The sequence below is a fragment of the Protopterus annectens genome, chromosome 6.part1 (genome assembly GCF_019279795.1).
Source record: "Protopterus annectens isolate FY-2018-M chromosome 6.part1, PAN1.0, whole genome shotgun sequence".
Classification (NCBI taxonomy): Eukaryota; Metazoa; Chordata; order Ceratodontiformes; family Protopteridae; genus Protopterus; species Protopterus annectens.
In genome coordinates, this window is record NC_056738.1 from 192,605,993 (window position 1) to 192,623,514 (window position 17,522).

The 17,522-nt window shown below is 38.6% G+C and overlaps 1 protein-coding gene across 1 annotated transcript in view; it reads left to right on the forward strand.

Moving 5' to 3' along the window:
- Positions 1-17,522, forward strand: part of CCDC69 (coiled-coil domain containing 69) — a 931,420-nt gene that overhangs the window by 774,930 nt on the left and 138,968 nt on the right. Inside the window, exon 4 of the mRNA XM_044075644.1 lies at positions 4,552-4,639. Within this exon, the coding sequence (XP_043931579.1) occupies positions 4,552-4,639 (88 nt within the window). The remainder of the gene's footprint in view (positions 1-4,551; positions 4,640-17,522) is intronic.

Here is a 17,522-nt window from a genome sequence, read left to right on the forward strand (position 1 = left end):
TGAGGGGATCTCAGCTTCTTGCTGAGGCTGACCAGGGAGTTCCTCCAATGTTGGGATTTTACTCTTTTTTTTGCAACAGCTTCTTCCTTCTGTTGTAGAGTTTGTTTATGGCAGGGGACCACCAGATTGGCTTCCTTTTTTTGGAGGATAGTGTCTTGGTTCTGTTGGGGATGGCACAATCCATGCAATCGTGTATGTGCTTATACAGTGCATTTGTGTAAGATTCAGCAGTCGTACCTCTATTTTCCATCTGCATGGGTATCGTGAAGTTTGCCACTTCTGTCTTAAGAACAATGAAGTTGGCTTTGGAGTAGTTTTTGACGGTGGTTTCCTTAATGGGGGGTGGGGGTGGGATATGGATGTCTAGGGTGATTAGCTTGTGGTTGGATCTGACCAGCGAGGAGTTGACCTCTGGTGTGGAACACCGGTTACCCATATTGGTAATGACCACATCCAGGATATTGCTGCCCCTGGTGAGGGTGTGAACAAGCTGATCCAAGGCATTGGAATTTATGAATTCCAGAAAACGTTGAGCGAATGAGTTGGTACATGAGTAGTTTTCGCAGTTGATGGTGGGGTAGTTGAAATCACCCATAATTAAGGTATTGGGTTGTACCTTTATATTTTCCAGTATCTTAAGAAAGGAAGAGTGGGAATCCTGGGGCATGATGGGGGATCTGTAACAAGCTACAACCTGGATTGCAGTCTTGCCCAATGTTAGCTGCACTTGGATAATTTTGGATGCATTATGTTGAGCAACTAACCTGGAGGTGTGAATATCCTTAATGAATATGGACACGCCTCTGTCTTTAGTGTTTAGGTCCAGGTTAGGTGGCCGGAAGGTTTAGTATGAATTATAGCCTGGTAATGCAGGGGTGCTCTCTGGAACCTTGAACAGGTCTCTGTCACTGCCCAGATGTCGATGTTCTCCATTTTAAGGAGTGCCTCGGGTGAGTGCATTTTGAGGTTAAGACTTCTAGCATTGAGTAGCATTACCCTCAGAGTTTGCTTGCTTGTACCTGTTACGATGGTGAATTTGGCATTTGAACCTTGCCTAAAAAAAGCACTATAGGGATGGCAAGGGCCTTAGCCAGTATCCAGAATCCCATGGGTGACAGGTGCAGGCCATCTCTGGCAAAGCATCGTGGTCTGTCGAGCATGTCATCCCAAGCAGACAGATACTGGATCCCCTTAGAATGACACCAGATGCTTAGCCAGTTGTTGAAGTCAACCATTTTGTCCTTGACTCTGGTATCATTCTGGGTGATGGCAGCATGCTACTCAGGGCTAGTGTCATACCTGCCTGGGCTACAAGATCCGAGAGCTCCTCCATGTCTCTTTTCATGTAGTCCGGGAGGTACATCTCAGGTCATTCACACCACCATGGACAATGACAGAGTCATACTTGTACTTGTTGTGGAGTGACTTGAGTACATGCATTATGTGGTGGATCCTGGCACTCGACAGGCAGCTGACAGTAACTTTCTCCTGAGTGGGACATCAGTGTGTTAGGTACGTTGTTTTGCCTTATGGGCTGAGGTTGAGTGGAACACTTATTTTGTGGGCTATGTGTCATTAGAGTAGTGTTGCTGAGGGGTGGTTGTCTGCATTTCAGCTTGGGAGGTCTCTATTGCTTTGCCAGATTTTTATTGAGAACCTCTGTGAATGTGTGTGTGTGTGTGCTTTGTGTTTCTATGTGTGGGTTTTGAAGGACTATATGTTGAGTGCAGTGTGATGTAGGTGTTAACTTTTTCCTCTTGACTGTCTAGTACAGTCTTGGCTGGAGAGAGCTTGGCTTCCAGTTTGGCTGTATAAGTGCATCTCTCACAGGTTGTAGTGTTGGGTGGTAGGAGGAGAGGGTTGTCAGTGTACATGAGGCAATTGCTACATTGCCCCAAGATGCCCAGATTCATCAGGTGGACAGGAGAAAACACCGGGAGCTGACCCATGGAAATGCCTGGATAGGTGCTTATTAATTTAAGTACTAAGAACTGTTTCCCTCTTGACAAGTGAAGAAAGTCAAGTGCTGTAGTCATTTGTAGTTTATTTAGTGCTTACAATGAGTTCTGAGCAAGTGCTGAGCAGATAATGTGTTCCATTGCCTTGCAGATCAGGCTAGTTAGGCTGATGGGCCTATAATTGCCTGGATCGGTGGACGCTCCACCTTTGTGCAGAGGGATGACAGTGGCTGTCCTCCATTCTGCTGGGATGAAGCTGGTGCACAGGCGTTGGTTGAATAGGGTGCCTAGTGGAGCTGAGAGCTCTTGCCTTAGTTCATGTAGGGCACAGCCGGGGATGTTGTCGGGTCCCATGGAGGCTGTATTTTTTGCCTTTGAGAAGGCATTACTTACCTGCTCCCTGGTGATGAGGGGAGGGGGGGCAGGTGCTGGGGATGTCCTGGTTTACTGATGGGCAGGACAGGAGGGTGAAGTTTCACTGAACTTGACTGTATTTGAAGGAGCAGTAATTACAGTAATTACACGGTTTCATGCTTGGGCATAAGTCCATCCACTGAGTTCTTACATCCTGATACAGGATATTTATATAAGTTCCAAGCTTTATCTGATTGTAGTACCAAGCATGTGGGTTACCTGGCAGTATGCTAGGAATGCCAAGCATTTTACCTAGTTAAAACAGATAAGGAACTCATAACACAAATTAGAGAGCATTTACACTATATACGCATCTCTTCTACAAATAATGCACTGGCGAAACATGTTAGTGAATGAGATAGTAGCCATACATTTAAATTTCTGGCAGTAGAGGTACGATCAGAGAGTGAGTGGATGGGTTATATTAAAACACATACAGAATCTGTTGAAGCCAGATGGATTATAAGGATGCCTGCTGACAGAGGGAATGGGTTAAATGACAGGGTTTCACTTAAACCATTCTTGAAGTAAGAGTGCTACGTTGATTAGCTAATTGATTAATTGTTGGCTTTATGTGTTCTGATTGGTTTCCTGATGTTTAAAAATGCTGACTGTTTCATTTCTCTTATGGTCTGAAGAAGCAATGAGACACATTGTGAAAGTGCTAACCTTTGGATTTATTAAAGCTCTGTTTTAACTTTTTTGACTACCTGCTGTTTGTGAATGCCTTGGTATTCCTTTTTACCTTTAGGTGTATATTGTTGGACAGTAACAGCAGTTGTTATTATTTTGTGCTGTACTTAAAAAATATTTGCAACAATTATTTAACAATACAAATGACGTAAACAGTGATGGAGTATGAATTCCTAAAGCAAGTTGCATTTGTGGAAGAAAAAAGTTGTGCTATTCTAGGAATTGCTACGTTTCTCTTTCTGGTAGTGGTTTAAGAGCAAAATTGGGAGAAACCATTTTTTGAATATAGTAGGAGAGATCAAATTGTAGAGAGAGACAAATGATTCAGAGTCAAGTTATGCAGCTGGTATAAGAAAACCCAGCAGAGCAGGGACATTTGTTTTTTTGGTGTTTGTCACCAGAGTAAATGTGTTCTAAGTAGGATCTATTCATATACCTAGAAAGACAGAAATGCACAAGACAAGGAGAATTTATGAATTGTCATACTAAGTGCTATTGTATGTACCAGCCTGTATATGCAGTTGATATTTCACTGGAAAAATCTGTTAAGCTTTTACACGAGATAGTACGAATGTAAAATGAATGTTATTCAGAACGTGTTAATTCTCAGATACTTGTGGAAAGCGACTGTCTTGAACTGATACTAAAATTAAAACTTCAGCTAAATGTCAGTTATAGAAATATAAAAAAATATCTGCAACCTACTGTGGTAAACTGTGTGTTCACTGTACCTTAGGGTAAGGGGAGAGTTCCCTCTTTCAGTGACCTTCATCCTTTGGCTGAATTCTATTTGGTCCTAGAGCAGTCGGGAATATGTGCTACTCCTTGGGTCGTCTAGTGAGTCTTACTTTGAAGAATGTCTATGTAACCCTTAGCATGCCGCATTATGAAATTATACAGTTAAATGCGAAGGTTCAGATGTTTATTGAGTGAAAACATTGATCATTAGGAATTAAATTTGGAGGCAATACAGCGGATTCAGATAAATTTAGACAAACTATTTGGACTGAACAATAAGAACATCCCACTACCATCTTTTCAGAGGGCAATAAGTCATTGTGGACTGTTAATAGGATAGTGGGATTACGAGCTGATTATATAATTGACAATATATTATTATATTAATCTTATGTTTGAGACTCTGAGAAAGGGTTAGGTGTTTGAAACAGCAGTATTTTGTTAATAAATATCGCTGAATAGTTTTCCTGTTTAATAGTTCTTTCTCTACTTTACATTTAATTGCAAAAGTTACCTGTAGAACCATATCTCCCAAGAGAGGCATGAACCATATTGTTAGGGCTATTGGCTTTGTGCTTTACTCGCATGACAATTTTTTTGTTTAAGCTTGGTAAAATATCTGCATCTAACATGAAGATTTGTGTCAATGCCAAGAGTAGCTTATAACTGGATTACAAACCAGAAGAATGACCTCACATGTGAGTGGAAAAGCTTTTACTAAATCATTAAGACAAACATTTAAATTTAGGTGGAAGAAGAAAAAATCCTGGAACTCAAAAACCACCTGTCCGAACAAGCTCAGCATTTAAAGAAAGAGCATGAAGTAAAAGAAACTGGTAAGAGATCTCTGTAGCTAACAAATGGCATTTAGAAGTGCAAACTCCCATATAAAATATTGTGTCTTAAATAATTTTATGTTTTTCCTCTTCGCAGACCTTAAATATTGAAGCACATACCTTTTTGAAAATGTTTAATATAATCTCAGGAATGTTGCTGTTATATTTTTTGGTGATATTCTAATAAAATTATGTTCATTTTCAGAAGCCATGTACTACCCCCCCCCCCCCCACACACACACACACACACACACACACACACACACACACACACATACACACACACACACACACACATACAGAATGAGAATTAAGGTTTTATTTGTAAACAATGTATTCCATATGGCACATCATCATACCTCTCAACCTCTTAAAGAAAAAAAATCTGGACAAAGCCTAGAATGATGGGGGACAAAGGGACAGATTTTAAATATTGCTCTTACAAACTTAGAAAGTTGATAGAATAATAGGTTTTGCATTAGCATGAATTTTCTGATGGATGTAGTCTTAAACTCAAATATTTGTCATTATTTAATTACTTCCGTTCTCAACTATTTCCACCTAGAACCACCTTTCTAACGTTAATTTCTCTCAAAATACCCTAACCTGGTTAAACAGCTACCTCTCTGACAGATTTCAGGCCGTGAAATGGCAAACTGACACCTCAGCCTTCCTACCTACCCCAACTGGGGTACCCCAGGGATCCATACATGGTCCAATGCTCTTTAATATATTTATTAATGATTTCCATGAAGCCATGCCAAGCACTAAGATAGTACAATACGCAGATGACTCAACTTTAGTCTGCTCCGCTTTTAACCTCCCAGAGCTCCAAACAAAAACTCAAATTGCCTTCTCAACTACTGAGAACTGGATGCTTCAAAACCACCTCTCTCTAAATGCCAACAAATCCAAAATTCTACTTTTCTCTCCCTCAAAATCCCTCCCTCTCGACATACACTCTTTCAATATTATTAGCCATGCAAACTCCACCATAGAAGTTGTTCCTTTTGCTAAACTTCTTGGGATTACTACTGATGAACACCTAAAATTCGATACACATATTCAGTTAAATATTAAGAAAACACATCAGAAACTTGGCATGCTGTACAGAAACTCCCACTTTCTCTCTCCTTCTACAAGACAAACACTCGCCACTATGTGCGCAATAGTTGATACAGCCATCAGAACAGTGTACGATCTGTTATAAGCATGAACTATGTGCACAGTAAGAACTAAATAAGGGTGGCAAAGGTATACTTAATGGCCAAACACCGTCTTTCATTAGCTGAGTAATACTTTTCAGCATTATTTAGTTTTTTGTACTATAGCAGATGAGGTGTTCCTCCCTTTTCTACAAACTGAGATAAAACCATGTCTGTGCCCACAAAAGATCATCCATGTGATCTAAAAATTGTTTTGAAATGTGAAGGGTTATGAGTATGGTCTCAAAGCATAGCATATTTTAGTTGTATGAAGGATTTTTACATTGCATTTGTTCACTTTAACCCTAGTAGAACTTTGCTATTAATCATAACTGTAAGAAGCATACAAAACTGGCAAAATCAAGAAAAAATGCCTTAAAAAGTCCTTAATTTTCTTTTCAGTGATTGGGATGAGCCAATATTTTACTGCATTGACTTTTTCAGCATCTAGTTTTACAAGCTCTTGATTTATAACATAGCCAAAATAGTGAGATTTTCATACCTACTTAGCTGGGTTAGCAATCAGTCCAGCTTAATGTAGAGGATTTAAACAGCTTGAACTTTGTGTAGCTGGCTTTATCAGTCTTCAGAGAATATGACAGTAATACCAAGGTAGTCTTGAGCAAAACTGCTCTGCAGTCTAAGGATTTTGTCCACCAAAGTCTAGAATATTTGCAGGTCCTCCATGGAGGCCACAAGGCAGTACTTTATAATAGAAGAGACCAGCTGGTGTGAAAAATGCTATTTTCTCATTATCATCTGGGTCCTGTGGGAAACCTAGCCTTGCTCAATTACTCAATGTGTCTACTCGAGGCATGGAATATGACTCAAACTTAAATATGCTGTTTAGTTTACTGAAATCATTGTAAAACTTTAAAAACCAACAGGCTTGGGGGCCAGTAAAATGGAATTATTCTATTAATTTTGGTATCCTTTCATAACCTCAAGATTATTATTTTGTTTTACTTTGACCCTAACTACTTGGCATTTGGACTCTATTATTTGGTATAGTTTTAAGTATACTTCCTCTCCAGGCACAGTTGTGATTTTGTGCTGAATTAAATTGGTTTTATCAGGCAACTCCATCAATATGTTATTTTATTTTACTTCCTGCTTCTGGACATGCTGTGAGAGCCTTATCATCTTCTGCAAACAAAGCTACTACAGAAAGATCAGTTCCTGACTATGATTTTGGAACATCTATGTAGTATAACTGCTCTGGATTCCTTTTTCCTAGTTGTCTAATCTCTATTTTGCATCAAAAGGGCCTTGCCACTCTTCAAGGAACTTTGGCATTTATTTTCTGCAGTGATTACTGATGCAAGAACCTTAATTGTGTTTTATTTATTTTATTTCACATTTGTTTACCAAGTTAGTACACTCATGTAAGTGGGTCATTTACAGTCACAAGCCCAGGTGAACAAATCACAGTGGAAAGAAAAAAATAGTTATATAAAGTTTAACAATTACATATTATTACAGGGTTTAGAGACTTATACAGACTTTGCAAATGACAAACTGGAAGGCAATTACAAACAAGGAATATGAGAGCAAGTAATGCATAGTCGTCACTCTGGGTTCTGTCTTGTCTGTTATTTCAAACTAGCTTAATTAAGACAGTGGGAAAGTAGGGGAAGAAGAAAAGGAAAACAAAGAAAAAAATATGAGGCAGTAAGGGAGATTGAGTGAGTAAATATTTCAGCAGGTTGCCAGGATAAACAAATGGAAATAAAGGAGTAAGTACAGATAGGAGAGGCAGTGACAAAGTAACATGATGAGATTTGTGGCAATGGCATGAAGCTTGTATAAACATATGCTTCTTAAGTTCAGTTCTAAACTCTGGGTATATGATGGGGAGTTCTGTTAGGGAGGTTGGTAGCAATTCCCAGAGTTTAGACACTAATGTGGAGAAAGCATGATTGGTGCAGTGTAGTTTAGTTTCAAGCGTGGCCAGATTGGGAATGGATTGTTAAAGATGTCTTAGGTTGTTTGATGAGATTTTAGGAAAGAATTTGTGTACTACAGGTAAGACTGAGTCAGAACTAAGGGTTTTCTAGAGCAGAGAGGTCAGCAGAAGGTCAAATCTTCCCATGATAGGCAGCCATATGGCTTTAGAGAGAGTTGTGCAGTGGTATACTTGCTGAAGTGAGTTTGTGATGAAACAGCGTACATTATTGGAGATGGTTTATAGGGTGATTGAAATTTTCTTTCATGCTGTGACAGTGATAGACATTTCATCCTGTAACTGGGCATGAAGAATTCCTTTGCATATGGTTACCCTTGCAGGAGCTGTTATACAGGTGTAGGTGTAGAGACTTCCTGGGGCGGTTCGTGCTATTGAACTGCAGGACTGCAGCCCCCCAGCTGAAAAAAGAAAATAAAAGCTGGAAAATAAAAAAATAACATCAAGACTCCTGGAACGGGTTCCGCACATGCATGCGAGCATTCCTGGAACTACACACGCATGCATGAAGAATGCAGTCCGGATTAGACAGAAGGCAGCATACTGCAAAAATGCCCAAAAGGGGACCAGACTGCAATGTCTGAAGGCTGAATATTCGCAAAAACATTTTCATCACAGGGATTACCAATGAGCTGGCTCTGACTTGCAGAAATGTTTTGGGTTATGAATGGGACTTTCAAAGCAAGTAGGAAATCCTCAATGGCTGGGACTTATTCAACAGGTACGGTGTGTGGGGTCTATATTAGAACATCGAATGTTTCATAGTTTGAATCACTAAAGGTCGACCCTTAATGATCGAACTATGAAAACATTGAATGGTCGTAAAAAAAAAAAATTCAAATAAACAAAAAAACTAAAGGGTGTAGGCACCCCTCACATGGGGGGGGCTGCACCCCCCACTACTTAAATATACCAACTCCAAGACCACACTACATTGAAGTAAACTGAAATCTACCCTTACGGAGATTTCCGTTTACCAGTTCGATGTTCTGCACTTTCACTATTCTCGTGTCGACAATGTCAGATTCAACATTGTCGGCTTTCGAGAATGTAATATAGACCCGGTGTGTGTGTGTGTGTTTGTGTGTGTGTGTGTGTGTGTGTGTGTGTGTGTGTGTGTGTGTGTGTGTGTGTGTGTGTGTGTGTGTGTGTGTGTGTGTGTATGAAATGCCCCAGACAAATATACCTGGTGGTTAGAGAGACTCAGGTAACAGTAGTGGTCAGAGAATAACTCAGACTCAAACCCTGTTCCTTGGGTGCAGGTAGCAAGAGCCTGAATTCCCTACTCACCATCACTTGTGAAAGCTGCTCAAAATTTTGCCTCATATTTTGTTCTGTTATTCATAAAATCTGTGGTTTTCTGGATTTAATTCACTAAATAATGACAGGCATTTTAATTTCAGACTTCATATTCTTCAGAAAGTACATGGTAACACAAAACCTTTTATTCTAGCAATTTTCTAACTTTATAAGATCAATATTTGAAATGTGTCCCTATTATTGGGGCTGTATTCCCCCATTACTGGCTTTGTCCAGTGTTTTGTGCTAAGAGGTTGAGAGCTATGGTGAGAACTGAATTCACTGAATATGTTTGGGGGCTGTATTCCCCATTATTGGCTTTGTCCAGATGTTTTGTGCTAAGAGGTTGAGAGCTATGGTGAGAACTGAATTCACTAAATGATAGCCATTTAAGTTTCAGTCTTTCCATGTTTCAAGAAACAGTTGATTTGGCATAGTGGTATGTTTCTCTGACTGTTGTGCACAGGGTCCTGGGTTCAAGACTGGTCAGTGAAATGCATGGTGGTAACACAGCATTTTGTTCTAGCAACATTCCAAGATTATACAAGCAATGTTTAAAATGTGTCCGTGGTTTTTGGGCTTTGGCTTTTTCCAGATTTGTTATGCTGCAAAGCTGAGAGATATAGTTGAATGTAGAATGTACTGTACAAGGAGCTGAGAGCTTCAGGGGAAGATAAGTTTAGTGCTGCTTATGCTAAGTCTGCTTGCATTGTTAATAGCACAACATGTAGTGTAATTGATTTTGATGCAGAAGGCTGTGGGTTCTACTCCCACAGTATGTAGCTACATTGCTGATACTGTAGTGTGTTGTACTTTTAAATGGGTTGAATGCTGCAGTCCTGAGAATGTCCTCTTTGGCGGAGATACCTAGTAACTATGAACCTGTTATCAGTTTGCCATCCATTCCCTATTGAAATATTGCTAGCTTATCATTTTTTAGTGTAACATAGGCAATTTATTCCTCAAGATCAACAGGCACTTTATTTTTAAATGAAACAATGAAATATAACAATGTTTGCTAGCAGCAACCTCTTCATTAGATACAGATCTCTTTAATGTAGAATTGTTTAGATGACTTTTACTTCTGCAGAGATTGTGCATATTTACTGATACTGGTGGATTGTAAAAGTTTAAGTATACTTTTATGATAGAAATGTTCTGAGTTGGGCAGTTTTGTCATTACTGGTGCATCCATTTTGTTTCATTGTTTACTGGAAAAATATTCAAAACAGTAAATTTAAAACACCCTCTAACAACTGTACTCTATTATACAAGGAATATAATTTAATACAATCAGGAAGGCGTATCAAAGAACACATGTATGTTTCCTGTGCAAGGGGCCTATGATTTGAAAACAGCCCAAAGTTAATCTTTATCAACCACTGGCCATATGTATTTTCTTTGAATGTAGGTTTCAATGCTGTTTCAATGAATGTGAGTTTCAAGGGCAGAGAAGTTTTAATGTTAAGTCTGTTTTCATTGTGAGACTACATTGCTTTGTTTATGTGTAAAATGTAAAATAAAACTTTTAAATGAAATCCAAATCATCGTAGAAGTAAAGCAGTATGCACATTATAGTAATTATGGTAAATGGGGAGAAATAGCCAAATAATGGGACATTGGAATGGCTGCAGGGGGGAGGCCCCACTCAACCAAACTCAAAGACAGCCTTGGCTGAACTATACCTCTCAACTGTCCATATTTTTGCAGAATGAATAGATTGTTGCTTCTTATTTTTGGTTTGTTCCTCATAAAATTTGAGGTTTACTGGCAAATCATTTAGGAATTAAGTCACTAAATAATGACAGACATTGAGTTTCAGACTTCATACACTTCAGAAAAATGCATGCTAAAGCAAGACCTGTTATTCTTGTCAGCTGTCTAAGTTTATACAAGAGCAATTTTAGTACTGTTTGTATGTTCCCCCAATATATTTGACCTTATCCTGATTTCCTGGGTTGAGAAGTTGAGAGGTACATGCAAATAAATTGCTTTATAGAATTAGGCATATCCAAACCTCTCAACTGTCCCCAATTTTGGCTCAAAGTGTTGCTCTCCACCTAATAATCCCTCTGCAAAATGGCAAATTTGGAAGAAATTGTGGTGGGTTTACAATAAGTAATTGTAATGATCAGATTTATAGATTACTTTTAAATTCAGAAATGCGTGTAGATTCTCTTATTTTGTTAGCTGCTCAAGTTAACAGTACTAATATTAAAAGGTGTCCCTTCTTTGACAGGTTCCCAGCTGTATTATGTGGCTATTTTATACTTTTGCATCATATTTTGGTCCTTTTTTCATAAAACTGTGGTTTTCTGGCAAATTAGTGGCAACTCATTAAAGATTGAAGTTAGAAAATAATGACAGACATTTGAGTTTCAGATTTCATACCCTTCAGAAAATTCATACTAATCAAAGACCTACTATTCAATTCGCTTTCTAAGTTTATAATAGCAATATTTAAAATTGTCATTATTTTTGGGCCTTTGCCCCATTTCTGTTTATGGTTTTGTCCAGATTTCTTGCTCTGAAGTTGAGAGGTATGACAAATGTGTCAGGGCCATCACCGTCAGCCAGAGACATTTCATATTGTGACATACTTGTTGTACCCTACTCCTCCATGTAGTGACTCTGGATGTATCCGAGCAAGGCAAGGAACAGTTATGCAGTGTAAGTGTGCAGAGTATCCCCCCATCTAAAGTAGGCACAAGTACTACAGTGGCTTTTCATTTGTCCTTGATTTTGCAGAATGTTCTGGTTTTCTGTCATATTTTTATACTGTTGATTTATGCTTCTTATTCAGAAAATGCATGTCGTTGCAATACCTTTTGGTCTGTGTTTAACTAGCAATGCTTTAATGACCATCAGGTAAGCTTCTCTGAGACTGTAAGATGCAATAAAGCTTTAATAAGCATCTGGTTAAAGAATTACCAACATTGAAAGCCTTTTTGTTGTTGCCATGCAGAAAATATTTACATGACTAGACAGCGTATAAGCCTCAGGTATTGAAATGCATATGACAGTATTTGCAATAAAGGACAGGATTACAGTATTTTCAGAACCTCATTACATTTGTTGGAGATATGCAGCCATCTTTGCAGGCTTTACACATAAACTAAACAAAATGTCAGTCTATCATGTGTGGTCCATAACCTGTGCAGTAATCCTTTAAGCAATTTATCTTGTGCTTGTTTCTTGTTTGCTGTTTATTTTTTACTTTGATCATGTTTTCCCCATGAAACAAGTAGATACTTGTTGTCAGGCAGCAGGTCTTTTTGGATAAGAAACATTTTTACAAGTGGGGGTATCACAGAGTTTGCTACATTCAGCATGTTACCTGTTACTTTTATAAAGCTGAATATAAATTATAATTAGAACTTTAGTGCAAGGAGAAGTGGTTTGAGTTGAGTGTTGCTTGTTTTTTATACTTGATTTTGACTGGCATTCCAGTAATGTATTTAAAAAGTAATTTATTTTTTCATGCCTCACAACCTTTTTGTTTCCATCTAGATATTAAGTAAGCTGTCATGTAGCCAATGCATTGAAATCTTTTTTTTCTTCTATACTTCATTTTGTCTTGATTGGACTTTTATAATGATGGTTTGGCACCCAGGGCAGTGTATTTAATTAAAGTCTCAGTTTTTGTGTTTTTTAGCATAGATCCACCCCTTTCTAGTTGGCCACACCCCTTCTCATTGAATCCACTCATTCAGCTGTCTCCTGCAGCCCTCCTTTGATTTGAAGTCACCAGCCGCCACTGGAGACTTCTGACCCAGAAAAGTAGCAAGCTAATTTTCATGCATGCTTTTTCAGTGAGGTTCTGGAAAATAAAGGTGAAGTCAATCCAGATTCCCAACTATTTGGATAGTGTGGCTGTTTCCATGAGTAAATTGTTTAATCTGAGATATGAAGTATCTTGGGAGTGTTGGTGAGACATTCATATGTACTAAATAGCACTGGATTTGTTTTAGATGAGTTTGTATCCTGGGATGTGAATGGTTGGATAAGAAGGTGATAATGTCATCTACAAGTAATATGATTGAAATGTCCAGTAAGTTATAAGAGAGTTTTACAATGAATATCAAGAAAATAGGAGTTGTGAGGAATGAATATCAAGAAAATATTGGTTGTGAGGATGGAACATGACAGATACCTTTAAGGAGTATTACACTATAGGAGTAGGAGTTCCCTTATTTCATTTACATGATACTTTGGAAAGGTGTTGGTAAATGGATGGCAGTAAGACTCTCCTTCCCTCTCCAATCTTAGCATTTCACACAGAGTTTAGTTTCACTAACATCTGTCTTATTGTATACTATGTTCAAGTAACAAAACTACTGGACTAGATACTTACATTGTTATTCAGCATTGTACCAAGCATGTTGATCAACAGCCAGAGACATGAAGTAAGAGTCACAACGAAGATTCAAACTATGAATGTACTACTGTTCCAATCACTGTCATTGAATGAGATCTGTTTGAGTGCTTTGGATTTAAGCCTTTGTTGTAATTGACATAGATTTTTGTATGGAAAATTCATTTGAAAAGTATATGTTTCTTGTTACTGCTATCTGTAATTTAGATCTGGTGAAGCTCTGACAAGGGTGGAGGCTCATCTTATCTTTTTTTTTTTTACTTAAATGTGGTTTAAACAAACATGATCTGCTTAAATCCAGTTTTCTAATTTTAATAAGAATGCAAAGTGATCTTTGATACAGATTATACATAGGAAGTTGTGAAAGCTGCCTATTTTAGTAATTTGTATGCTAATAAGTTCATACGTTCATATGTAGGTACTAGGCTATCTGCTCAAGAGCCTAAGTAAGCCTAGCCAACATGATTCACTGGCTTATGCCACCCAAGAAAGTTAATTTCCTGTGCTCCTGTCAAGCAGAGCCAGAGAAGTGATCCCCGGGGTATATTTCCTATTTTCCATCCACTCATGAAAATTTTTCTTGAAGAGTGCTAATGAGGAACTTTGCTTGACATAGATGAGTAGCTTGTTCCAGAGTATAGGAAGTATCTGGGACAGGACTCTATCCCTCCAGCATGTCCTGTTTATTTTGGTGACAAGGTTTAGGTCTCTAGAGCATGTAGCTTGGAGGGATTGGGATTTCTTTAGGTGTAGCATGTCCAACAGCTCTGGGTTTAACACAGCTTTATATGTTAGGCAGCAATCTCCTCAGAGTAGGCGATATTCTACAGAGTAAAGCTGGAGTTTTTTGAGACGGTCAGTGTAGGGCATCTGTTTGAGGCCAGTAATCCTCTTTGTCAGGTACATCTGTAGCCTTTCCAGCTGCTGCAGATGTCTTGTGAGGTACATTCCAAAAGGGGCGTTGTACTCTATAATGGGTCTGAGTGCAGAGTAGAGGGGAACAATGACCTTCTTTTCCTGGATGAGAACCCTTTTGTGATGAGGTGTGCCACATAGAAGGATTTCCTGACTACTGTGGCAATGTGATTATCAAAGGAGAGACTACTGTCCACCTGGGTCCCAAGGTCTCTTATCACACATTCGGCATTAAGTAGACTGCCGTTTATGTAGTAGTTCATGGGTACAGAGTTTTCACCAAAGGGGATGACAATGCACTTTTTGGCATTGAGCTTGAGGCCATGCCTCTGACACCAGGCATCTGTCTCAGTGATGAGGCCCTTCTGTAGGATGTCCACATCATTTGGGGACTCGACTATGGCTCCTAGTTTGCAGTCATCTGCGAACTTCATTAGTCAGAGGCTTTCTGTGTTAGCCTGTACTTCAGAGAAGTAGATACCAAACAGGAGCGGCCCCAGGACTGAACCCTGTGGTACTCCACTTGTCACTGGTTTGAAGTCAGATTTGGAGTCTGCAACTTTTACAGTGTGGGTTCTGTCAGTGAGCCAGTTGGCAACCCATTTTGTGACGTAGGGATTTATTCCTAGGGTCAAGAGTAATCATTCCTGTATAGCTAGTTTTCCCCTTTCCCCTTTTTTGCTTTATATATGTGTTGCAGTCAAAAGTTAATTACTTTGACAACAAATAATAAGCAAAATAAAAAACAGTTCGGCTTCTCCTCCACAATCAAGCAAACTACTTTTTGATAATGCACCCAACTCTGTAGAGCTGTTCTACTGGTTTACCATGATAATATCGAAAGCACATCCTCGAATGTGCACATAGATGAACTGTATCCGTGAATTCTGTCCCACCCACTTCCCTAAATGTCAAACAGAAAACAGCAAACGTTGACATTTCCGACCTCTCCATACTCAAAACAAGTGCTACCATGGGTCAAAAAGGGGGTGAGATTTTGTTATTCGGCATATTGGCATTCGCGATTTTGAGCATTCGCAACTTGGAGTTGACGGAAATTGTTTTGGGGTTGTGCTTGCTGAAATTATGAAGGTAAACCATTCTACCACATAAATATCCATAAATACTCAAAAATGTATTTCCAAGGCATAAAACAATCTAACGTATTAGACCTTATTAACATAGGCTGCAGTTTTACATCTGAATTCCATTCCATCCATCCATTATACCAAAACATGGTCATTATATACTCTGTAAGCCAATAACTTTCATTTACAGTTCACTCACTACTATTTCCATACCTGATAGCTTTAAACACACTGTAATTGTGGGAAAAGCTCCACAAAACACAATAAACAAAACACAAATAAATCAACCGTAATACAGTTGATTAAAGTACATACAGACTGCGTACAGATACAGAAAATATTAGAGAACATAAAATGTACGAATATAGGTAAATAAAAATACTGTAATACATGTAGTTTAGTAACTATTCAGAGATACCATGTGACAGAGAATCAAATACATATTTCTTATAAGCATGTTCAGACAAAGGATAATAGAGTACTGGGGTGAAGACTAGCCAGGATTATATTAAAAACAATGGTCATGTTATCTAAAACGTGACAATGACTAAAACATAATTGAATAGTTACTATTACTGGTCCAATTGGAAGACAACTGCTATATAAAATATATTAATGATAGCTTGGGATAATATTAGGTAATAGTATCTCCATTGTGTCTCACATATTTATTTATTTATTTGCAGTTTGTTTACCAGGAAAGTCCACTGGGCCATTCAGAGCCCATTTTCAGTGGAGGCCCAGAGAGAGAAGCTCCTCATTACTTGAATAAGAGTAGTGTATAATATATATGTAGAATGCAGCTAAGAAACAGTTTACAATATAAAAAACAGAATCAGTAATCCAGTGGTTAAACACATAAAAGTGACATTAGAGCATTTTTGATGTAATTGGAGAAAATCTCCTCAGGACATGAATAAAAGTAAAATTTTACACATAGGTAAATACAACTACGAAAAAAGAAGTTATGTCTTACCATAACATTCCATCTGTGTTGTTCATCTTCACCAATCTTTGACGGTGGGTTCGGTTCCGAACCCTTTGAACCGACTCCGCCGTTATTTTTCCAGCTCGCGCTGTCCAAACTCTCGAGCCCGGCTCTACCCATAATGCTCCTCACAAAGATTACCTCAGATCGAGTTTGCCAGATGGCAGAATATACCCAGACTTTAGAAAATTATAGATATATACATGTACAGATATATACAAAGAAGACGAGGCCATCTATGGATTTCTGATGAGAAACTGCAACAGAATCAGTGAGGCCTTCCAAAAACTTTTTTAGGATGGGGGATGGCGGGAGGGTACGTCAAGGATTGGTGAAGATGAACAACACAGATGGAACATTATGGTAAGACATAACATCTTTATCTGATGTTGTTAATCTTCACCTAATCCTTGACGGTGGGACAGAATCCCCAGCAACTTATGTACCTTGGGAGGTCTCATGGAAGAATATTCCGAAGCACCATAGAGTCAAAGGATGCTCAACCCCTTGAGATTTGGTCTAGTTTGTAGTGTGTAATGAAGGTATGGTGAGAGGACCAAGTAGCTGCTGCACAAATATCATCTAGAGAGGCTCTTGCATGAAAAACACCTGATAGGCAACAGACCTTGTAGAATGAGCTTTAACCATTTTGTGAAGTTGGAGACCTTGAGATTGATTGATAAAATAAATACAGTCTCTCAACCATTTAGCCAAGGTGACCTTTGAGACTGCACAACCCATTTTTAAGGTAGAGAAGGCCACAAATAATTGGTCAGATTTATGGGATTCCATAGTTCTGTGGAGATAAAAACGTAACTGTCTATGAACATCTAGTAAATGCAGAAGGTATTCTCCTTGTTTGGTAAAATTTGGGAAAAAGGTTGGTAAATGTATGGACTGGTTGATATTGGATTCAGTAACCACTTTTGGCAGAAAAGATGGATTTGTTCTTATTTGAACTCTGTATGAAAAATCAAATAGGGAGATTTGCATGATAGAGCCTGTAATTCAGAGACTCTCCTTGCAGAGGTGATGGCTACTAGAAAAAAG